The 25334-nt window shown below is 40.9% G+C and overlaps 1 protein-coding gene across 2 annotated transcripts in view; it reads left to right on the plus strand.

Moving 5' to 3' along the window:
- Positions 1-1745: 1745 nt before the first annotated feature.
- Positions 1746-25334, plus strand: part of nit2 (nitrilase family, member 2) — a 31714-nt gene continuing 8125 nt past the window's right edge. Inside the window, exons 1-6 of one of the 2 annotated variants that reach the window (XM_078409591.1) lie at positions 1746-1891; positions 12036-12154; positions 14659-14779; positions 16324-16412; positions 22171-22264; positions 23970-24044. In XM_078409591.1, the coding sequence (XP_078265717.1) occupies positions 1861-1891; positions 12036-12154; positions 14659-14779; positions 16324-16412; positions 22171-22264; positions 23970-24044 (529 nt within the window). In that variant the 5' untranslated portion in view covers positions 1746-1860. Of the gene's footprint in view, positions 1892-7453; positions 7568-12035; positions 12155-14658; positions 14780-16323; positions 16413-22170; positions 22265-23969; positions 24045-25334 lie in introns of those variants that run through there. The other variant, XM_078409590.1, reaches the window with a different exon arrangement.

The following is a 25334-nucleotide window of genomic DNA, read 5'->3' on the forward strand; positions in this document are numbered from 1 at the left end:
ACAATGGACAATTTCTCCTCATTTCTCCTTCCAAATGTATCAACTACTGCTTTTCAGCTTTGAGTTGCATTTGCCATGATTGTAGTAATTTTTTTTTAATGTGCCCTTTGTCCTCTAGTTCAACTCATTAATGCAGGTCATAAAAAAATAGTGATTCTTCTAGACACAGTACTTCCCACCAATGCAAAGACTGGGCACTGTGAAATCTTATCAAAACAATTTCTACATAAATATCAGTCAAACATAATTTACCTGTGGCAAGTACATGTTGCATTTCATTTCATAGGGAACATCCTCTAGTTTCCTATCAACCGTCTGTAGTTTTATTATTGCTAGGAGTTTCCTGCGACTTGTGTTAAGCAATTGGCAGAATTATTCTTTTATTTTATAACATGTAATAATGGTATAATATTTGCATCCCTTCATTTATTGTGGCAATATTGTGTATGTGAGAAAGAATGAAAGTCAGAGGATTTTTGTTTCTGGCCTTCTTCACCCCTCCTCTATCTTACCAAAGATATACTGATAGAAAACAATTATCAAATCAATTTTGTTTCACTGAACACCTTCGCTCAGTCCGCCCGGACCTACCTGATCTCCCGGTTGCAAAACACTTTAATTCTCCTTCCCATTCCCACACTGACCTTTCTTTCCTAGGCCTCCTCCATTGTCAGAGTGAGCTTAAACACAAATTGGAGGAACAGCATCTCATATTTTGCTTGGGCAGCTTACAACCCAGTAGTATGACTATTGATTTATCTAACTTGAAGGAAACCCTGCATTCACTCTCTCCATCCCTCCCCCACCCAAGTCGCACCAGCTTCAAAGTTGTCTTGTTGTTACATTGTCTGTACTCATGCTCACCGATCAAACAGCTAACAATGGCCTATTTGCTTTATCATCATTAGTTTTTTGCATATCTTTCATTCATTTATTCTATATCTCTATATATCACCATCTATATCTCTCGTTCCCCTTTCCCCTGACTCTCAGTCTGAAGAAGGGTCAAGTCTGCAGTTACTTCCTACACATGCTAGAAAACCTTTGATTTATTTTATAACTATGTTAGCAACACAGATTGCATTGTTTAAACACTATAAAGTAACTATCACTCTTAAAATGGACCTTGCACATCAAAGTTTGAACAATGTAGATCGTATCATAATGTAACCAATAATCCTCAGGGTGCTGAATCTTTGCTTTAAAATAGCACATGCTGAATCATTTAAAACCTGTTCTTAACAATTGCATACTTTTGTGCAAAGGTGAATCATGAAAAGCTTTCATGTCTTTTTAAGGGTTCGCAATTAATTCAAGGTCCCTCAAAGGGTTCACAAGGATCTTCACGATCTCCAGAGGGTTCACTGAGTAACCTCCACACATTCAATGAGTATGCAGGGACCCTCATACAGCACAGGGAGTTAATTGGGATCCACACACTCTACAAAGGGGTTACAGGAATCTCCACCCGTCCTACCACGGATTCACTGGGATCCTCACGCCCTCCAAAGGGTTCACCGAGGAACCACTTGAAAGTTTCAGTAGGTCACTCCACCATTTGACTATGAGTGAGATTTATAGTTACTAAATAAGTTACTTTTTAAAAATAGTGAAATTTATAGTTACTAAATAAGTTACTTTTTAAAAATAGTTGCTATCACAACTATCTGGTTTAAACCATGATGCACTTTGTTTCTGGTTAGCTCGTAGTTACTGGCGGTAGTTGTAGTCCCCACTAGCAGCAGTGGACTACAAGTCCTGAGTAGGGCACTGACTGCTGCCTTCCGGGGAGTGACAAGCCCAGGGAGACTGAGAAAAGGTCGAGGTTCCCTCAGTTGTCCACTCTGCAAGCGTTTGACCATGTCTGACAACATGCCAGGAGCCAATACTAGTAAGTTATTGGGAAACCGCAGCAATCGATGCGGTCGGTTGCTTTTATTTTGCTTTTCTCAGAAGCTGGGAGTCATCATTCTGTGCGTTTTGCATTTGCTGTCTGTGTGTGGACCTTCAAATCCACCAGATTCGCCAGTGTTCAAATTAAGATAGCACTGCAATCACTTGGATTAAAGGTCGATGTGGATACAAGTTCATCTGATTTCGACCAGTGTCTTACAAAAAGTAATTGTACTTTAAAGTATTTAATGGCATGATTTGGTAGTTGCATTCGAGTGCATATTTCTGCTGTACTGTGGCGTGGTTACACTGCTCTGCTACTGTCAATCAATCATTCTGGGTATTTATGTCTTTCTGGGGATAGTCGCTGTAATCTCTCGTATCACAAAATGCTGGAGTAACTCAGCAGATCAGGCAGCATCTCTGCAGAGAAGGAATGGGTGACGTTTCGGATCGAGACCCTACTTCAGCCTGAAGAAGGGTCTCGACCCGAAACGTCACCCATTCATTCTCTCCAGAGATGCTGCCTGACCTGCTGAGTTACTCCAGCATTTTGTGATACCTTCGATTTGTACCAGCATCTGCAGTTATTTTCCCTACGCTGTAATCTCTCTGCAAGTCTAACGTCTTTTGCATTTTCCATCTTAAAGAAAAGTGTTGATTTCACGAGGTTGGCAATCCATGAAGCCCCCCCCCCCCCCCCCCCGGTCTCCAACGGGACTGTGTAAAAGTTCCAAAAGTGAACTGTTTGATATCTCTCCGGATCTGCACAAACACCATTGTGTCACGTCAGCACCTGCATTCTATTTTTGGCTGTCGAAATTTTGCCCTTGCACTTGGTGCAGTTAAATATGAGATGTTGTTCCTTAGAGTGAGGCTAAATGCAGATTGGAGAAACAGCATCTCATATGTCGCTTGGGCTTAGACACAAAACCCAGTGGTATTAACATTGAAGGTAGACACAAAACCCAGTGCAGTGGTATTAACATTGAAGGAAGACACAATAAATACCCAGTGCAGTGGTATTAACATTGAAGGTAGACACAAAACCTGTTGATTTTGATTTCTCTCATTTCAAGTAACCCCTGCATTCCCTCTCTCTTCATCCCTGTCCCACCCGTCACATCAGCTTCAAAGCTGTCTTGTTGTCACATTGCCTATACTCGTTGTCACCAAAGATACTAGAGGAGCAAGATAGACCACTCGACTCTAAAAACCGCAGTAGGTCATGGGTACATTTCAGCGCCATCTTAGTAGGCAGAGCCTGTGTGCTAGACTGGGCAGTATTCACAACTCTGCGATTTCTTCGTATATAAAATGTTTGCAAACAATTATTTTTGTTCAACTTCTTGAATAAGTTGACATTTATAACTATTTCTTGAAGAGTTGCTGCTTCGTGATCTTTAAACCTTGGATGTTACTGATTGAATATTTGGTCAATGACACTGATTGAATATCAAAGGTATTTATTCACAAAATGCTGGAGTAACTCAGCAGGTCAGGCAGCATCTCAGGAGAGAAGGAATGGGTGCCTTCTCTCCTGAGATGCTGCCTGACCTGCCGAGTTACTCCAGCATTTTGTGAATAAATACCTTCGATTTTTACCAGCATCTGCAGTTATTTTCTTACACTACCTGATTGAATATCAGGTCAATCGATCATATTTAATGAATTGTTCTTCTTTGCTTTCTCTGTTAATTTTAATTTCACCTCCACGAGCTGTAGCTCTTTTTGTTTTATTAAAAAAATTCATGGAAGCAGTGATTAGGCATTTGCAAACAATAGAACTCTACTGTATCCACAATATAATTGAAACAACATTTTACTTTATACTTAGAGCCAATAAAATTTGAGTTGGTGAATTGATTAGTTAAAAACCCTTGACAGCCACAAAAATGACCAATGCTGCCTGACATGGTACAGAAGCATGAATCCAATTCAAGGAGACACAGTGGTTGAGTAAATCACTGGGTCAGGCAGCATCTCTGGAGAAAAGGGATGGGTGATGTTTCAGGATGGGACCCTTCTTCAGACAAGGGGGGGAAAGGTGAAGAGCTGGTATAAATCAGGACCTGATCTTTTCATTGGTTAGCTGATATGCGAAACAGTGCAACCCTGTATATCTCGTACACAAAATGATGTAAATCTTACAATGAAGGACAGAAATAAAAAGTGTTATCCTTGTTTATGGTCCATTTTTGAATGATGTAAAATTGAAGGGGGTTGGTACAATATACTGCTAACCCACAAATGTGTCGATATGAGATATTCACATTTGAAAAATCCATAAATCACAAAAAAAATAGGTGCATATGTTATTTAACCAACTTATTGGTTGAATTTAAATACGATTTTTTTACAGGTTGTAGGGTCGTGTTAATGCATGTTACTTATTTTTCACAAAAGTGAGGGTTAGCACTATATTGCACTGACCCCCTCAATTATATGTTAAATTAAAAATTAAACTATGGTAGTAATGTACATTATTCATGTCTAAAACTAGCACTTCTGTATCAGTGTAGGTATGTATGCATTACATTTTATTACACTAATATAGAATGAAAAGAATGAAAAAATATCTTGACATGTGTTCATGGTTATATTAGGATCTCTGGAAATAAGTTTGATGTCGCCGATTGCCAATGAGTATGGGTAGGCCGTAATGAAATGTACGTGAGAGAACAGTGATCATGATTGGGAGAACCATGTGCTGAGAAGTGTGTGCATGACTGATTATATTATATATATATATATATATATTTGGAGAGAGATTGAAAGAAAAAGGTTGCTAAACAAATAATTAGAGGAAATCACAAGAAAAAGACTATATATATATATGTGTGTATATATATATATATATATATATACATATACATAAACCATAAAGGTCGAATCGCCTTTATGGTTTATGTACATCATGTGAAAAATAAGATGAAGAGAGAAATGGAGTGTTGCTTTAAATCAAAGTTGCTTCTGATCCATGAGAAGGAACTTTGAGATCTATTTATCTCTATATGCATCTCTCTCTCTCTCTCACACACACACAAACACACAATCATATATATATATATATATATATATATAATAAGTTAAATTTGTGCATAGTGTGTGTTTGAGCAATCCAAGGAAAATTGCACAAAACAGGGGGCTGGGGAGGAAGGATGGGAGGGAAATGGGCAGAAACAGTAAGAAAGAATAAAATCAGAGAAATTAAGCAGAGGGAAAACATTTTAAAGTAAAAATAACAAAAAAATGTGAGTTGATGGATGAGATATTTTCTGCATTTTAAAGGTATCATCACACATACTGTTCCCCCACAACACTGATTACACTTCAAGAGGCATGGCGAACGGTGGGTTTTGCCTACTAAAATGGCAGCCGTTCCGCTCCTTTGCGTACTACACCAGTATAGGCGATTTCAACGTAGTGGTTTATCTTGTTCCTCTAGTATCCTTAGTTGTCACCGAGCAAACAGCTAACAATGGCTTATTTGCTTTATCCGTTACTTTTTTTGCATATCTTTCATTCATTTATTCTATATCTCTTATTTCCCATTCCCCTGACTCCCAGTCTGAAGAAGGGTCTCGACCCAAAACGTCACCTATTCCTTATCTCCAGAGATGTTGTCTAACCCGCTGAGTTACTCCAGCTTTTTATGTCTTATCCTCGTTTTAAACCAGCGTCTGCAGTTCCTTCCTACACACATACCAACAGAAAACCTTTGATTTATTTGATACTTCTATGATAGCAACACAGATTGCATTGTTTAAAAACTATAAAGTAACTATCACTCTTAAAATTGAATTGAATAAATTTTATTATCCAAGTATGTATACATACAAGAAATTTGCCTTGGTGCTTTGCTCGCAAGTAAAACACGATATACAGTAAACAATTAAGAATAAAACATTACAATTTAAGCATGTGAAGAATGAAATAAAATACCAGAGCAAAAGGAGACTACAGACTTTTGGTTGTTGAGTAGAGCTACTGCTCGTGGTAAAAAGCTGTTTTTATGTCTGGCTGTGGCGGCTTTGGCAGACCGGAGTCGCCTTCCAGAGGGGAGTGCTTCAAAGAGTTTGTGGCCAGGGTGAGAGGGCTCAGAGATGATCTTACCCACTCGCTTCCTGGCCCTTGCAGTGTACAGTTCTTCAGTGAGGGGAAAGTTACAGCCAACAACCTTCTTGGCTGATTGAACGATGCTCTGCAGCCTCCGGAAGTCATGCTTGCTGGCTGAGCCAAACCAGACCATGATGGAAATGGTGAGGACAGACTCTATGATGGCAGTATAAAACTGGACATTTAATTTCCTGTGGCATATTGTGTTTTCTCAGTTGCCGCAGGAAGTACATCCTCTGTTGGGCCTTTTTGACTGTGGAGTCAATGGTGGCCTCCCATTTAAGGTCCCTAGAGATGATGGTTCCAAGGAACCTAAATGACTCCACAGATGTAACTGTGGTGTTGTTGATGGTGAGTGGGGGGAGGGGAGGGGGAGCTCTCCTAAAGTCTACAATCAATTTCACTGTCTTAAAAGAGCATTGAGCTCCAAGTTGTTGTGATGGCATCAGGACGCCAGCTGTGCCACTTCCTGTCTGTAGGCAGATTCCTCCCCATCCTGGATCAGTCCAATCAGGGTTGTGTCAGCCGCAAACTTGAGAGAGAGTCTATTATGTTGCCGTTCAGTTAACAAAAACTTTGTCACTTCCTATGTTTATACGCCTATTTTTATATATTTTCCTTGAGCTCACAAGCCGATTATATCTCTCACTTCTCAAATCCCCCTCCTCCTTCATACGAGTTCTGTTTGGACTCAGTTTATATCTTCCAGAGGATTCAAGAGGACCCCAAATATTCTCAAAATAATTCACGAAGGAGCACCACCCCTTGAAAAGGTTTCACGGGGTCCCTCAGGGTCCCTGATAAAGGGTTCGCAGTGACTTCCAGGTCCCTCAAAGGGTTCACAATGATCTTCACGATCTCCAGAGGGTTCCCTGAGTAACACATTCAATGAGTTTGCAGGGACCCTCACACAGCACAAGGAGTTCATTGGGATCCACACACTCTACAAAGGGGTTACAGGAATCTTCCCACGTCCTACCAGGGATTCACTGGGATCCTCACACCCTCCAAAGGATTCACCGAAGAACCCCAAGACCACTTGAAAGTTTGAAGAAGGGTGTGAAGAAGGGTCTCGACCCGAAACGTCACCCATTCCTTCTCTCCTGAGATGCTGCCTGACCTCAATAGTCAATAGTCAAGTTTATTTGTCACATGCACATAAACATAAATGTGCAGTGACCTGCTGAGTTACTCCAGCATTTTATGAATAAATACCTTTGAAAGTTTCAGTAGGTCACTCTACTATTTGACTATGTGTTGTGAGTACTTAATGCAGCTGGATATAAGTTACTTTAAAGAAGAAAAAAAAAGTTGCTAAACACAACTACCTGTTTTAAAGCACTTTGCTTCAGGCCAGGTTAGCTGGCAGTTGCTGGCGGGAGTTGTAGTCATAAGGAACAGCGCTGGACTACAAGTCCCGAGACTACAACTCCACTGACTGCTGCCTTCCGGGGAGTGACAAAGCCCAGGGAGACTGAGAAGAGGTCGAGGTTCCCTCAGTTGTTCACTCTGCAAACTTTCTCCATGCGTGACAACATGCCAGGAGCGATGACAAGTAAGTTATTGGAAAACCGCAGCAATAGATGCCGCCGGTTGCTTTTATTTTGCTTTTCACAGAAGCTGGGAATCATTCTGTGCGTTTTGCATTTGCTGTCTGTGTGTGGACCTTCAAATCCACCAGCAGTGTTCAAATAAAGACAACACACCGCAATCACTTGGCTTAAACTAAGGTCGATGTGGATACAAGTTCATCTGATTTCGACCAGTGTCTTGCAAAGAGTAGTTGTACTTTAAAGTGTTTCATGGCAGGATCTGGTAGTTGCATTCGAGTGCATATTTCTGTTGTACTGTGGGGTGGTTAGACTGCTCTGCTGCTGTCAATCATTCTGGGGATAGTCTCCTGTAATCTCTGAAAGTCTAAGGTCTTGTGCATTTTCCATCTTTTAAAGAAAAGTGCTGATTTCACGAGGTTGGCAATCCATGAAGCCCCCCCTCCCCTCCCCTCCCTCCCCCAATGGTACTACTGTGTGTAAAAGTTCCAGAAGTGGACTGTCTGATAGCTCTCAAACACCATCTCGTGTCACGTATGGGAGGCGCATTCCCAATCTCGTTGTACCCCTGGGTACAATGACAATACAGATATATTGTATTGTATTGTCTACCTACCTCTGGATTTTAATTTCGGCTGTGGAAATCTTCCCCGTCTACTTGGTGCACTTTTGTGGGGCTGGGTGACCCGAAACCATACCCTTCTATCAACCCTCACAGCCCCTGTAAACCCAATGCCTTCTCATTCAGCCTGCTCGATCAACAGTTAATCTGGGTTCGAGTTTATGTTCAGGGAGAACGGAAGACACGATCACTGTCATTCTGCACCTTCACGCACCATTGCACGTTAAAGCTGACTGTGCATAATTACCTTCTGTAAGGATATTAGAAACAAGAGGGAGACTGAGGAAAGAATAGGACCTGCCATGGACTCTGGGATAATGAATATGCTGAGCCATTAACTCAGTGTGAGGCTAAATGCAAATTGGAGAAACTGTATTTCGCTTGGGCAGTGGTAAAAATATTGATTTCTCTAACTTCAAGTAACCACTCCTAACTTCAAGTAACTTCAAGCATTCCCTCTCTCTCCATCCCTTCCCCACCCAAGTCGCACCAGCTTCTACGACTCACCTAGCAAACAGCTAACAATGGCCTGTTTCTTTTATCATTGTTACTTTTTTGCATATCTTTCATTTATTTGTTCTATATCTCTCTACATCGCTGTCTCTTTCTCTCGTTTCCCTTTCGCCCCTACTATAAGTCTGAAGAAGGGTCTCGACCTGAAACGACATCCATTCCTTCTCTCCAGAGATGTTGCCTGTCCCGCTGAATTACTCCAGCACTTTGTGCCTATCTTTGATATACTACAGAGAATGGTGCTGGGATCTATGTTCTTTATAATCTATATAAATGAGTGGGATAAGAATGTAGGTGGTTTGATTAGTAAATCCACAGATGATATGAAGGTTTAATCAAAGATAATGATGAAGTTTGTCAATGGATAGAATAGGAACATGGATCTGCTGATAGGTTTGGTGGAGTGGTGGCGAATGGAAGTCAGGTTCTGGTAGAACATATAGAGCAAATGGCAAGGACCTGAGGAGCATTGATGTACTGAAGGACCTTGAGGTGCATGTCTACAGCTGCCCAAAGGAGTGACACAGTTGAATAGGGTAATGAAGAAGGCATATAGTATGCATGCCATCACAGGACAAGACATTGAGTATAAGAGTTGGGATGTCATATTCCAATTATACAAACGTTAGTTAGACTACATTGGTTAGGACAAGAGGGCGCAGGTTTAAGGTGAGAGGGGAGATATTTAAAGAAGAACTAGCAGGTATGTTATTCACGCAGAGGGTGGTAGTTAAGTGAATGAACTACAGGGGAGTGGTAAAGACAGATACAATTTCAATGTTAAAAAGGGCATTTGGACATTATTTAGATAGAAAAGGTGTAGTGGGATATGGGGCCATGGGGGGGGGGGGATCACTGTGAGGAGGGCTGGGGTGAACAAGGGTGGACCTGGCACAGGATACTTTGTGACTTTGTCGGCGCCCCCTATTGCATACCTTGGGTATGCGAGCAAAGAATTTCATTCTGACATGTCACACCTGACAATAAAGTATTCAATTCAATTCAATATGGGCCTAATGCAGGCAAATGAAACTAAAGTGGCCGAGGAGGCAGCATGGAAAAGCTGGGCCTTTTATGTCTGAAATTTCATGCTCCCTGTTTACAGTACTTGATATTGCACTTGAGCAAATATCAATGCTAACATGCAAAATTATTTGGAAGAAAAATGTATAAAATCAGAACTGATTAAAAAGAAGCAGATGCTGGAAATCTGAAATAAAAGCTGGAAATAGCAGATCATGTGGCATATGTGGAGAGCGAAACAGAGTTTGTTTTTCAGGCCAATTACTTATCTTTAGAACTAGAATTTATTGCAAATTATGGCACCAGTCTGAATGGCAATTTATCCTTGACCTTATTAAAATTTTATGGCTTTAAGAAATTGCACATGCGACTTTTAACAGCTGAGTTAAAAGCTTGTTGTTTATATAATTTTACAATGCAGCATATTCATTGGCAGTGTGAACAGCAGCATGATAAATTTGCTGGTAATGTACCAAGAAAAGTGCGCCTGCAGTTATGTTGCAATTTGTTAAAATGTTGGTGTCCTCCGAATTGGTGTCTCTAACTAAAGGCTATACTTTAATCTCTCCAGTTCCCAAACTGAGCAGCAACTGAACTCTAATTGAAGGAAACCTTTGTTTATTTCATTTCATGGCCTGGAAAGAGGTTAACCCTGCCTGAGCAAGATATTGTGCACAATAGAATATCGTTATCATTATAGAACACTATCTGAAATGAGGGTAATTTTTCAGATTGAAAATGTGCAGCCTTAACTGGTGGAAGCTTGGATTTCCAGAAGGCTTTCATTCAGGTTGTTTGTAGCCTCCTTTTGCTCTAGTATTTTATTTCATTCTTCACATGTTTAAATTGTAATGTTTTATTCTTAATTGTTTACTGTATGTTGTGTTTTTACTTGCGAGCAAAGCACCAAGGCAAATTCTTTGTATGTATACATACTTGGCTAATAAAATTTATTCAATTCAATTCAAAAAGGAAGTTAGTCCACAAAGATATAATACATGGAAATACATGAAAACTAGGGTAATATACCAATATTGTTTTGAGACTCAATTATTGAATAGAAAGCAAAGAGTGGAAAAAGCCAAATTGTTCTCAGGTCTGCAGGATATGACTGGTGGAGTTAATCTTTATTAACTACTAGACCAAGTGGACCCGTCGGGCCCAAACCTCCCCTCATTGGTGCAGCATCCTCCCCTCCCCCTCTCCTCTGCTCCCCTTTCCTCCCCTTCCCCTCCTCCCCCACTCCATCCCCCTCAACCCCTCTTATCCTCCCCCCTCCCTTCACCCTCCCCCCTCCCTCCCTAGGAGATAGATTTAAACTTTAAAATGTGAATATCTTAAAAAATATAACACCGATTTTAATGAAACTTCTTCCATTAGCAGCAAAGGAACGATTAGTAAGGTGGGCCTAAAATTGTCACGCTATCGTGTACCGTTTTGGCTGTAGTTCAGGAACAAATAAACAAACATACAAGAGTTTTAGTATATAGATTTGGCTAAAGGGACCAAATGGCATCTTTAAAATTTTGCTGATGATAATGTGGGTAGGATTATGTGCATGGAGATGATGTGCAGAAGAATTAAGCGTATACGAACAGGCTGAGTGAATGGGTGAGAAAATACAGACACAGGAACAATCCATTTTGCTGCACAAACCAGAAAACAGGATTTTCGTTAACTGGTGAGAGTGGGTAGTGTTAATCTTCAAAGGGACCAAGGTGTGTTTGTTACAAAGTCACAGATGCAGCAAGAAAATAAGAGGGCAGATGGTAAGTTAGCCTCCATTATGACAGGATTTGAAAACTGGAGTAAGGAAGCTTTATTACAATTGCATCGGGCTTTGCCCCATTCAGTCCTCGACAAGAAGGCAGTTTCAAAATAAAGGCCAATCTTCTTCGAACTGAGATGAGGAGCAATCCCCTCAATCAGAGAGGTACGACTGTAAAAATTCTCTACTTCAGTGAACCGTGAAAGCTCAATTGTCACGTTTGCTCAAAAAAAAAGATAATGCGTCTGACATGGGGTGATGTTACAATTGTTAAAATCTTGGTATTCTCCGAATTGGTGTTTCACTAACGGTGATACCTTAATCTCCCCAGTTTCCAAACGTATACAATGGTGTAAAAGGAATCAAGGGAGATGGGTATATTGCTGGAAAAGGTCACTGATGTGGAAGATCAGGCACGATCCTGATTAACGGCAGAGGCCCAAAGGGCATTTGATCTATTTCTGCCCCCATCTCTAAAATTCTTCTGTTGCAATCATTGACTCGTTATTTATTAACAGATGTTTGTTGTCTGGCTTTTTGTTCCTAGAATTTCGTTTGGCACTTATTCAGCTGATGGTGTCACCTCTGAAGGCCAATAACCTCAGTAGAGTTGGAGCATTAGTAAAAGAAGCAGCTTCGAGGGGGGCAAAGATTGTCACGCTCCCTGTAAGTACTGGAAATAAAATAAATAACTGTTTTTATTCTACCTGGTGTATAAAGTGACCCTTGCATGGTGAAACTTCCATTAGACATCCAACAACATTGCCAACAGAACATAGATTGGTGTGGACTGAAAGTCAGAATCATAGTCAGACAGCACAAAAACACTAGTATCCCTCTAAACGTTTCCTATCCATGTACCAATCCAAATATATTTTAAATGGTGTTATTGTACTTACCACAACTACTTCCTCTGGCAGCTCGTTGCAGATACTCACCATCCTCTTTATAAAAATGGTGCCCTTCAAGTTCCTATTACATCTTTCCCCTCTCACTATCAACCTATGCCCTCTAGTTCTTGATTCCCCTACCCTCAGCAAAAGTCTGTGTGCACCTAATGAATTTAAATACCAAATAAGATCACCTCTGTCACCGACATTTCATGGAATAAAGTCCTAGCCTGCCCAACCTCTCCCTATAGCTCAGTCCCTCGAGTCCTGGCAACATGGCCAATAAATGCCCCAATTTAAAACATTAACTTCTAGACAGGTTTGTCCTTTTCCATAACTATGTAAATAAACTTGATCCATACAAGTGTAAGTTAATATACTTTGAGAGGTCACATTTAAGGGGAAAGTATACAGTTAATGTCAGGGAGTACATCACTATGTACAGAGGGACTCCTTGAAAGTGGCAACACAAAAGATTGAGTGGTAAAGAACGTATTTGGTATGCTTGCCTTCATTGGTTAGGGTACAGAGTATGAGTCAGTAAGTCATGTTGCAGCTTTATTAAACTTTGGTTAGGCTACATTTGGAGTAGTGTATACAGTTCTGGTCATCCCATTACAGGAAGAGTGTACAGGTTTCAGAATGGGTGCAGAGGAGGTTATCAGAATGTTGACTAGATTAGTAGAGATTAGCTATAAGGAGAATTTGGACAAACTTGGATTGATTTTTCTGGAGCATTGGACGGGAGACCTGATAGCAGTATTGTTATCTCACTTTTAAAAGCCTCCCATTTGCTGAATATCCCTTTGCCTGCAAATAACCTACTCCCATCAATTTTGCAAGCTCCTGTGCAATACCGTCAAAGTTCACCATGCCCCAATTTAAAACGTTAACTTCTGGGCAAGTTTGTCCTTTTCAAAACTATTTTAAAATTAATAGATTTATGGTCACTGGTCCCAAAGTGCTCCCCTACCTCAATCATTTGCCTTGCCCTATTTCTCAAGAGAAGGCCAAAAGGGCACAAAGTGCTTGTGTAACTCAGCAGGTCAGGCGGCATCTCTGGAAATGATCTTTGGCAATGTACAGAGAACCCTGGAGAAACAGAGGAAACTTTCCTGAACACACTTAACAAATTCCACCTCATCTAAGCCCTAAGCATTATGGCAGTCCGTGTCTGTATTAGGAAAGTTAATATCCCCTACTATTAAAGTCCTTTTATTTTTTGCAGCTATCTGCAAACTCCCAGAATATTTGTTCCTTTCATCCCCGTTGATAATTTGGTGGCCTATAGTACAATCCCAACAAGGTGATTAGTCCCCTTCTTATTTCTCAGCTCCACCCAGAAAGCCTCATTGAATGATCCCTCAGTAATTTCATCTCGGACGACTTCCATGATGTTCTTCTTAAGCAAAAATGTAAATCCCCCTCCTCTCTTTCCTCCACCTCTTTCCCGCCTGCAGCCCCTGTACTCTGGAACATTAAGCTCTCAGTCCTGTCCCTCTCTTAGGCATGTCTCTGTAATGGCTATAATATCCCAGCCCCAGGGACCTATCCATGTCCTGAGTTCATCCAACCTACCTGTCATTACCTCTTGCATTGAAATTAATGCAATTTAATCCAACTGCCTTTCCTCACTCTCTGGCTTGTTCCTGCCTGTTATGTCTACTGAACTTGCTGTAGTTGACTTCTGTATCAACCAAAAGCCTCCCATCTGCCTGCACGAGCAAATCTGCCTGCTACACTTCTGGTTCCCCTCATATCTGGTGTGATCAGTACCTATTGTTCAGGTGACCTCTAGACCAGAAAAAAATTCCCATGGATGAATGTTTTCAGAAACCTACATGTCAGATTGTGTGAGGTTGTGTCATTGGAGATGCTCAGAATGCAGCAGTATTGAGGACTTATGATCTTAAATATTGCATGCATTTGATGGGCCAGATGTCTTTTTCTCACTTTTGACTTTTCGAGTATACATATGCGAAGGGTAGATAAAATGAAGAATCAAATCTTTGTGATGGAAATGACATTGAATAGTAATTCAGTCCAAGATTTCAAATCACTCACAGACTAAGGTTTTCTTTTGTGCACAATGGAATCATTCAGACTCTTCCATTGTGATGCACCTTTGTTACCTGGGCCTTTTGCAGTATATTGCAGTAGTCAATGCACTCCAGTCAATGTGGTTAAAACTTTTGATAATAATTCTTGGAGTGTTGCCCATCTTATGTTTTTTTTCCCCCCCAATGTCTGGATAGTGATTATCTGTCTCTTAAATTGTAGGAATGTTACAATTCTCCCTATGGAACAAAGTATTTCGCTGAGAATGCAGAGAGAATCCCAGGAGAATCGACCAAAGTGTTATCTGAAGCAGCAAAGGAGTTTGGGGTTTATCTTATTGGAGGTAAGTATGGGACCTCTGTTGGAAAGTTCGATTCATATTGATGAACAACCAAGCTGTTTTAATTGCTGTATTCCATCTTGCCTAATAAGACAAGAGCTTGGAAGCACATTATTATCTCCAAGGTTCAAAAGTGTTTATCATATGCACTGGTTGTGAACTAGAATAATGAGACGCTTACTTGTTACTGCAGCAACAAGAAAAACATGCAATAAATTATCAGTTATTCTCAGTAGACCACGATAATGCATAAAGTATGTAAAGCGACATTTGTAGTAAAAAGTCCATAGCGGTTCATTGCTGAGATAGGGTTGTGGATGGGGATGTGTCGGGTGGTTGCTGAACCTGATAGTTGATGGGAAGAGGCTGTTCTTGAACTTGGAGGTACAGGTTGTCCTCAACTTACGATGGGGTTATATTCCGGGAAACCCGAAACATCGTAAGTCGAAATGCATTGAATACACGTGATCACGTGGCCGGAAGCGAGATGCAACTCATTACGGGCCGCTGCCGTTTGCATCATCGCAAAGTTGAAATATCGTAAGTCGAAGCATCGTAAGGCGGGGAGCATCTGTAATGGGTCTTAGGCTCCTGTACCTTCTTCCAACTGGTAGCGTCAAGAAGAGAGCGTGGCCAGGGTGATACTGGTCCTTGATGATATTAGCTATCTACTAGAGGCATCGCTTCCTGTAGATCCCTTTGACAGTGGACAGGCCAGTACTCATGATGAACCAGGCAATGGTAAATCATTGGGGAAAACCTAACCATTTATGGAAAGTACAATCAGATTTGGTGTAACGAAGACTCTCAGTGGTCCCCAGTGGTGGGAATGAGGGAAGGGAGCAAGTGTGGAGCAATGCTATGTGAAAATTATCTTGCATCTTCTTAGTACATTTGTTAAAATGTGCAGAATCAGAAATTGCATTGAATAATATTTATATTAAGCTGCCATATTCCCACAATATTTAGACCACAAGTGGATGCTAGCTTCATGGTAACATGAATTATATTGCCCCACTCCATCTTGTGATGCATGCATACTGTATCATATTATAACAATAGTATTAAACATCATGTTTCCATATGCATCATCTCCCCAGTTTGCCAGATTGTCCAACTTACAACTAATTAGAGGAAATAATGCTATTGAAGTTTTCCTTTGCTGGAGCACTGAGTGGAAATGCTGTCTTTAGGTAATAAGTTCATCCAAGTCTGGTTGTTCAACATGGAAATGTAAAAATCTATGCCTCATCTGAACGAGATCAAGGAGTTTTCCAAGTGACTAATACCAGCAAATAATTGTGGAATATATCCTCCCATTTCCATTTGATGTGTGTGGGACTATTGCTGATATAACATCAGTCTGCACTTGCACAGTCTGGCATATTTCTAACCAGTCCAACTGATTATTTGTTATTTTATATCAGAGGAAAAGATTGGACAGCTTGTTATTTTGATTTAGGTTTGCAGAATTGTCTGGTAGAAGTGAACCGATGCGTTATCGTTACCGAGCTTCGTGGAATCAACATATTTTGTTGCTTTTGCAGGGTCTATCCCAGAGGAAGATGATGGCAAGATTTACAACTCGTGCACAGTGTTTGCACCCGACGGATCCATGTTGCTGAAATATCGCAAGGTCTACTTTTTATAACGGTTGACTGTGACTGAATGGTGTAATGGAGTAAAAGACTTTGCATTAGATACTAGTCAAAGCTGATGAGAGGAAGTTTTCTTTTCTGCGCAAAGTTCCAAAATAAAATGTAGCAACAAGGAACTGCAGATGCTGGCTTATCAAAAAAAAAGACACAAAATACTGGAGTAACGCTGCAGTTCAGGCAGCATCTTTGAAGAACATGCATAGGTGACGTTTCGGGTCGGGACTCTTCTTCAGATCAATCTGAAGAAGTGTCCTGACCAAAAATGTCGCCTATCCATGTTCTTCAGAGATGCTTCCTGACCCACTGAGTCACCACACCACTTTGTGTCTTTTTTTCCCAAAGTGAAGTGATATTAAACAATTTCCATCCATGTTAGGTCCTGTGACTTACACAAAAAAGCATCAAAAATCATTGGCTGATTGCTGATTTAATTAAGTAGCTTTTCTCTCCTTGATTGCTAATTTGTAATTCACTGGACCTTGAAACATGCTCTCAGGCAGCTTTAGCAGCTGTTGGGGTTAGAAACTTTATTGCCTTAGTCTGCCTGTCCATTTACCAAGGCAAAAGTAGTGTTTGCATTCAGTTTTGTGTTGGTTTCTTGGCTTGGTGCCTTAATTATTAGTACCATCACAACTCTTTGGCAGATTTACTTTATGTTGCAAGGGGATTTTCCTGAAATGATATAAAAGGTAGATACTCATGCAGATGATGTAAAGAATAGCATTCAAAATAAAAACAGAAAATGCTGGAGGCCAGGCAGCACCTGTGAAGGGAAAAACAGAGTTAGTATTTCAGGTCAATGACCTGTCATCCCATGTGGCTTTATCCTGCATCAGGCATAGCCTAGAAATATTTTCATTCTAAAGTACTGTCATTGCTCACCTCAATAGGATTTAATGAAAAAATCAGAATGTCAATGTTAGAAGATAGAACAGTGCAGCACAGGAACAGGATCCACAATGTCTGTGCCGATCATGATGGCAATTTAAATGATCCCATTTGCATGTGCATGGACTATATTGCTCCGTGCTCTGCCTGATCACGTGCCAGTATAAATGCTTCCAAATCGTCACAATATTGTCTGTTTCCGCCACCTACCCCTGGCAGCTTGTTCCAGGTACCCACCACTCTGTGCAAAGAAAAATCTTGCCTCACAAGTCTCCTTTAAACTTTTCCTTCCTCAGATCTGTAGTATTTGACATTTACACTCTGAGTAACAGACTCTTAACGATCTGCCTGTCTACATCTTTCATGATTTTACACATTTCTATCAGGTTACTCAGTCTCTGACGCTCCAGAGAAAACAACCCAAGTTTATTCAACCTCTTCTTATAGCTAATTCTCTCTAATCCAGGGAACATCCTGGTGAAACCCTTCTGCATCCTCTCCAAAGCCTCCACATCTTTCCTGTAATGAGGCTACCAGAACTGCACACAATACACTAAATGTGGTGTAACCAAGGTTTTATACAGCTACTACATGACTTCCCAACTTTTACACTTAACACCCTGACTGATAAAGGCAAATGTACCGTATGCCTTCTTTACCAACTTATCTACTTGTGTTGTCGCACCCAGGGAGCTATGGACTTGCGCCCACATACATCAACGCTCCAAAGGATCCTGCCATTAATTGCATAAATTCCTCTTAGATTTGACTTTCCAATGTGCAACATCTCACATGTCCAGATTCTTGCTTCCAGCACCAATAATAACCTGGGGACATTTTGGTAATGTTCAGGTGGCTGCAAAGATATTAAAAGGCTATTGCTTTTAGTGGGAAGTTATCCAGAAATTCGCTTACTGCACATTGTAGTTTAGTGCAAATGCAGTAAGCAAAATTGTGAGAAGTCCTAATTTGAGAAAGGACATTCTTGCTATTGAGGGAATGCAACATAGGTTCACAAGGTTAATTCCCAGGATGGCAGGACTTTCATATGATGAAAGAATGGAATGACTGGGCTTGTATTCACTGGAATCTAGAAGGATGAGAGGGAATCTTATAGAGACATATAAAATTATTAAGGGATTGGACACACTAGATGCAGGAAACATGTTCCCGATGTTGGGGGAGTCCAGAGCCAGGGGCCACAGTTTAAGAATAAGGGGTAGGCCATTTAGAACTGAGATGAGAAAAAACATTTTCACACAGAGAGCTGTGAATTTGTAGAATTCTCTGCCTCAGAAGGCAGTGGAGGCTGATTCACTGGATGCATTCAAAAGAGAGTTAGATAGAGCTCTTGGGGCTAGCGGAATCAAGGGTTTATGGGGAGAAGGCAAGAACGGGGTACTGATTGTGGATGATCTGCCATGATCACATTGAATGGTGGTGCTGGCTCGAAGGGGCAAATGGCCTACTCCTGCACCTATTGCCTATGTCTATGTTATGTTACACTAAGATCCAGAAATTTTACAGTGTTTGCAACATTGGAACTATATTATTTAAATAGTCACCTATATAACCACTGATTGGGGGGTGCATTGGATTAGTGATATCCAAAACTGCTCCCTTTTGAACATGCAGAGGTCAAAGTCATTTATCTCTGCATAACTGTATAGACCTATAGGAGGCCCAAATTTGGGCATAAATTGTGACAATTTCATATTTTGTGCTGGCTTGTCCCTTCTCTTGAATCTGCAGTGTAGATAGAGGCATCCTTTGTTGCTGTTGAAAATGTTCCTACCTGTCAATGCAGCAGCAGGGGTTATGTAACATGGGTGATATTGATTAGGAAAACATTTTCAGCAAACAGAACCTATCTGTTCTAGTCCAAAATCAATGCAGTGACCATGCAGTTTTTGGCCCTGGAGTTCACTCATCTGGGTGCCAATGCTTTCTTTTCCAGTGCTGTATCTAGAAAGAATCGGGGTATAAAACACATTTCACCCAGGTGAGATCGCACCTGGAGTATTATGTGCAATTTTGGTCTCCTACTTTGAGGAAGGATATTGTTGTTATCGAGGGAGTGCAGTGTTGGTTCACCAGGTTAATTCCCGAGATGGCGGGACTGACATATGATGAATGAATGGGTTGACTGGGCTTGTATTCACTGGAATTTAGGATGAGTGGGGATCTTATAGAAACATATAAAATTCTTAAAGGATTTGGCAGGCTAGATGCAGGAAAAATGTTTCTGATGTTGGGAGAGTCCAGAACCAGGGGATCAAAGTTTAAGAATAAGGAATAGGGCATTTAGGACTGAGATGTGTCCGTGATACTGGTTTATCAAGATAAAAAGAAAGGATTGTACAGCAACTGTTATAATTTCTCCCCGTGATTGTGCAATAAGTGTCATGCGTTCACTTCTGTGAGCCACACCTTGAATTGTTGGGAACTGTGATGCAGCCGTACAAACCCATACATAAGTGTATAAATCCCAAGAAACATACATAGGCTATATAGCAGTTAGCAGACTGAACCAGACAGCCCATGCTGGCAGTAGCGATCCATTTGCGCCACTTCCCTTATAAGGGTCTCGACCCGAAACGTCACCCATTCCTTCTCTCCTGAGATGCTGCCTGACCTGCTGAGTTACTCCAGCATTTTGTGAATAAATACCTTAGTGTAATCATCTATTCTCTTTGCCCATATCATGTACAAACATGATAAGTTTCACATTCGCAATGCTCTTTGAGTAAAGATGGTTCTTCTGAATTCCCTGCGAGAATTCATGGTGTTGTAGTTTAATGCAACTGCAGCAAGCAAAATTGTGCTGGAATGGTGGCCACGGGCCGTGTAAATACCCCTTTTGGGTTATTAATGAGCTTAGTTATAACAGCTATTATCCCTTTGGTTTATTGGGATTTAGTATTGTTTCAGATAATAGGCGACGGTCAACATTTTTTTTCTAAATCCAAATGTGTTGGTGTCCAGATCATTCTACTCGTTTTGTTTTTTTCTTTTCATCTTTGATCTATTAATCAGCAATAAGAAATGGAGTTCAATGAGCCTCACTAGTTAGAGAATCCATACATCATCTTCAGAATTTAAAAAACTCATGTGTTGTGACATGCACTGTTGGACACAACATTGTGAATACAGCTTCAAGGTCAAATCTATTTAGTTCCATTGAAAACTTTTATATGAGAATCAAAATTATTCCAGCAGTAAATCATTTTCAACAGTCAAAAATACTACATTGAGTTTAGGTTTTGCTGAGTTAAATGTTGTTATTGTAATCGTTTTTTCCTTCAAAATCATTTAAAATGTTTGCGTTAATATGACGGAGGTGTTAGTTCAATATATATTCTTGGAAACAGAAGAGACATCTTCCTTTAGATTTAGATTAAAGGTTCTCAAACGTGGTGTGTGTACCCCTAGGGATTTGCAAAATACTACTGGAGTAAATGTGGGAGAAACAATTAACAGAGAGTTTTGTAAGCCACCATGTATGAATGATGAATAGCGGAGGTGTTGTGGGGAGAATTTGAGTCGTGGGTGGATAGAAGGTCGTTGTGAACTGGGGAGAAGTCAGGCAGATAATTCATTGGGTTGGGAGTGTAGGACAGATGGTCAGTGATGGTTGGAACAGATGCTAATGATAGGCACTGAGAATATTAGAATATAGAACATGATGGTAGAGGCATACAGGGAATTGGTAAACCTGAAAGACCAGTTTAAACACTTCTCGCTAAGATTAACAGGAGCTCTACTTTGCCTATCAAAGTCACAACATTGGTCAGGATAGAGGTTTGCTACCCTCTAGTCCATAACGAGATGAACTTGGTCAATCTTTGATCCAAAAGTATGAGGCAAGAAAGTTTGTGTACCACACTGCTTTATTAGAGAACTTTAGGCTCCAGAACTTAGAATTTATTTAAAAAGAGCAGCACCCATGTTCTGGCAGCCTGCATTTGCATGGCTCCCTTATATTGGTGTCAGAATTAAAGACACAATATTTGGATATTGTTTTCATATCACAATCAATCACAATAATACTCTATTAGCCAAGTATGTTTTGCAACATACGAAGAACTTCATTTGCCATACAGTCATCATACAGACACACAAATTGCATTTTAACATGAACATCCACCACAGTGACTCCTCCACATTCCTCACTGTGATGGAAGGCCCGTAGCCGGCGGCGGGCCTTCCTCGTCGGGGCAATCCAGCTCGGGGGGAGGGGGAGGTTTCAGCTCCCCTGTGCCAGGCGATCGGACCCCGGGTCGGGTGCTATCGAACCCCGTGCGGCATTTTGGAGCTCCCGACCGGTCTCAACCTGAGACTGTGAGCTCCGCGATGTTGGAAGTCCGCAGCGTCAATCCCAGGCAAGGGATCGCACGCTCAGATGGTAAGTCCGCGCCCTGGGGGGGCTCAAAGTCAGTCCCAGGCAATGCCTCCAGCTCCACGATGTTAGGCCGCAGAGCGACCGGAGATGCGACCCGCAAAACAATCGCATCACCGGCAAGGTAAGAGATTGAAAAAGAGTTTCCCCCGACCCCCTCCCCCACCCCCCCACATAAAACAAACCAGAGAACATTTACTCAGACTTTTAAAACTTACCAAAAATAACAAAAGAGTTCGAAAGGGACAGACAGACTGTGGGCGAGGCAGCCATCGTGCGGCGCCCCCTTTCGAGTTCAGGTACAGAGAACAGTTACAGAATGCTAGTGTGAAACTGAGATTTAGCAAAATAAACACAATAAGATTGAAAGTGATTAATCGTTCAAAGTATTAACATGTTCAAAGGCATGTTAAAGATCACTAACCTTTGCCGCTGTTTATTTGAACCAGATTCATTTGTTTGATATTGATGTTCCTGGAAAAATCCGTTTCCAGGAATCTGAGACGCTTTCTCCTGGTAGCCAATTTTGCACCTTTGATACGCGTAAGTAAAAAGACACGTTCAATTCCTTATAATAATAAACATTATTATGCGCATTCCTTTTTCAAAATGGAAACTGTTACATCTTGCCTTCAACTAATGTAAGAAGTAGGTTAATAGCCACTTTTTTTACAATCAGTTTTTGAATTAGATTGTTAAGGTAGAACTTTCTGTAAACAGGACTGTCTCCAGGAAGGAGAACGAAATATGGCTGGCAGGTAAATCAATGTCCAAGGTAATTAGATTTCCACACTGTATCACTCTTTGACTCCATGAGATGGTCATGGTGGATACCCAAAATCAATCAATAACTTCCTGAATAAATATAAACTTAAATTGTGGTGTTCCAAGTGTTCATGAGTGATAGGAACAGAATTAGGCCATTCGGCCCATCAAGCCTACTCTGCCATTCAAACAGGACTGATCTACCTTTCCCTCTCAACCCCATTCTCCTGACTTCTCCCCATAACCCCTGACACCCATACTAATCAAGAATCGATCTATTTCTGTCTTAAAAATATCAATAGACTTGGCCTCCACAGCCTTCTGTGGCAATGAAGCCCACAGATTCACCACCCTCTGACTAAAGAAATTCCTCCTCATCTCCTTCCTAAGCATACGTCCTTTTATTCCGAAGCTATGCCCTCTGCTCCTTGACTTGCCCATGAGTGGAAACATCGTCTCCACATGCACTCTAGCCAGGCTTTTCACTGTTCGGTAAGTTTAAATGAGGTCCCCCCATCATCCTTCTAAACTCCACCGAGTAGAGGCCCAGCGCCGTTGAATGCTCATCATATGTTAACTTACTCATTCCTGGGATCATTCTCGTAATTGTCCAGCCCCAGCACATCCTTCCTCAGATATGGGGCACAAAATTGCTCACAATACGCCAAATGCAGTCTGACCAGCGCCTCGCCATTACATCCCTGATGCATGTTCTAACCAACTTCAAGGCTGGTGGTAGACACCAGGCTTGAATGTACCTTCAGTAAAGGGGAAGGCAATCAATGTACCTTTCAACCACTCACTTATACTTACATCCTGACAGTCAAGCAATCATACAGGATATGATTTAAGTAATTGTTTTAAAAGCAAAGATACAGGTTGAATTAAATACTTATTCCAAACCACCTCTAAACATTACAGTGGAATATTTCATTATTGCTTTAACTGTCCAGTTTTCAGCTAAAAATTGCAAATATTGCCAGATTTTGGTGTAATTTAAAATATAAGTCGACTTCTAACCCTGTGGCAGTCTGTTCCCTCTTCCATTTCCCCTGTTGCAAAAATAGCAATGTGATGTTCTCTGAAGACCAGATGGCATTAGAGAGCAGGGTTTCAAAGACATTCAAATATCACTACAAAAAGTTACGGCTCAGTTAAAATGAGCCTTTAACGCTCCCACATCCTGTTCTGGTTTCATTTCCTGAAGAACTGTAACAGTGGGCCCAGGTTATTTTTCCACTGATGTCTTTATGCCTTCTTCCACACTTTTACTTTTGGTGAAATATGTAAGGTGCTTTCCACAGTCACCCTCAGTTTCGGAAGAAACAGCAGAAGCCAGTTGCAAGGACAATAATTGTATGTGGAAACCTATGTTCTCTTACTTCTTATAATAATATATTTATATAAACATAGACTTGACATGAATTTATAAATGAATGCCCAGTCACACCTTATAACATATTCTCATCTATTTTCTGTACAGCTTACTGCAAAGTGGGGATTGGGATCTGTTATGATTTGAGGTTTGCAGAACTTGCTCAAATTTACACCCAAAAAGGTAAGTAATCAATGATGTTGTGGTAAACCGTTTTATTTGCTGTCCAGATGCTCACTATTTTCAGTATAGTGCTGGTGTCACCATCTTTTAGATGAGGTGTTAGATTGACGGTCCTTCTGTCCCTACAGGTGAACGTAAAGGATACATGGTTCCGTCCATAGAGCAGAAATACCATGTTGATTGACCAACATTTATTCTCAAAACGAATCGCAAATGTGATCATTTAGTTCTGTTCTTAAATCTTTGCTGTGTGAAGCCTGGCTACCGATGTCTCTTCTACACTTCTTCTACACATCAAGAGTATGTCATTTGGCCGTTCAGCCATTTGTGATCACTTGAAGACTCAATGGACAATATTAATGCAAGTTGGGAAAGAGTGCTTTTGTAAGCTCTGAGCTTGTGATGTCGTATTCTGCCCTCACTCCTGGCTGTGCTCTTGCCGCCTCTCCATTTACTGACGCCAGATGGCGAACGTAGAACAGTGCAGCGTGTGAAGAGGCCCTTCGGCCCATTATGCCAGTGCTATGATGCCAATTTAAACTAATCCCAGCTGACTGCACGAAGCACATAAACCTCTATTCCCTGTCTAAATGTATCTTAAACATTGCTATCGATTCTGCTTCTGTTGCTTTCCTTGGCAGTGTTCCAGGCTCCTACCACTTTGCGTGTAAAATGAAAATTGCCGAACAAATCTCTTTCAAACTTTCTCCCTCTCACCTTATGTATTTGGCATATCCACCCCGGAAAAAAGACTGACTATCTACTATGCTTCTCATAATATTATGTAGTCCTATCTATTTGCCCTCAGTTTCTGTCGCACCAGAGAAAACAATCCAAGTCCATCGAACCTCTCCTCAGCTGGAACTGTCCAATCCAGGCAATATTCTGGTGAAACTTCTCCGCCCCCTCAAGTCTCCACATCCTTCCTGTAGTGTGGCACCAAAGTTGCACACAATACTCGAAATGTGACCTAATCAAAGTTTTGTTACAGCTGCAGTATGACTTGCCAACTTTTATACTCTACGCCCCACCCGATGAATGCCTTCTTTACCACACTCTCCATTTGTGTTGCCCCTTTCAGGGAGTTACAAATTTCCATCCTAACATCCCTCTGTGCATCAGTGCTTCAAAGTGTCCTGCCATTTTATTTCCTCTTGCATCAGACCACCCAAAATTCATCACTTTAAACTTGTCCAGATTAAACTCCCATCTGCCATTTTCAATCATGTAAATTTCCAACAAATCTATATCAATTGACAACAGACAATAGGTGCAGGAGTAGGCCATTCG

This window comes from Rhinoraja longicauda, chromosome 12, assembly GCF_053455715.1.
Source record: "Rhinoraja longicauda isolate Sanriku21f chromosome 12, sRhiLon1.1, whole genome shotgun sequence".
In the NCBI taxonomy this organism is placed as follows: domain Eukaryota; kingdom Metazoa; phylum Chordata; class Chondrichthyes; order Rajiformes; family Arhynchobatidae; genus Rhinoraja; species Rhinoraja longicauda.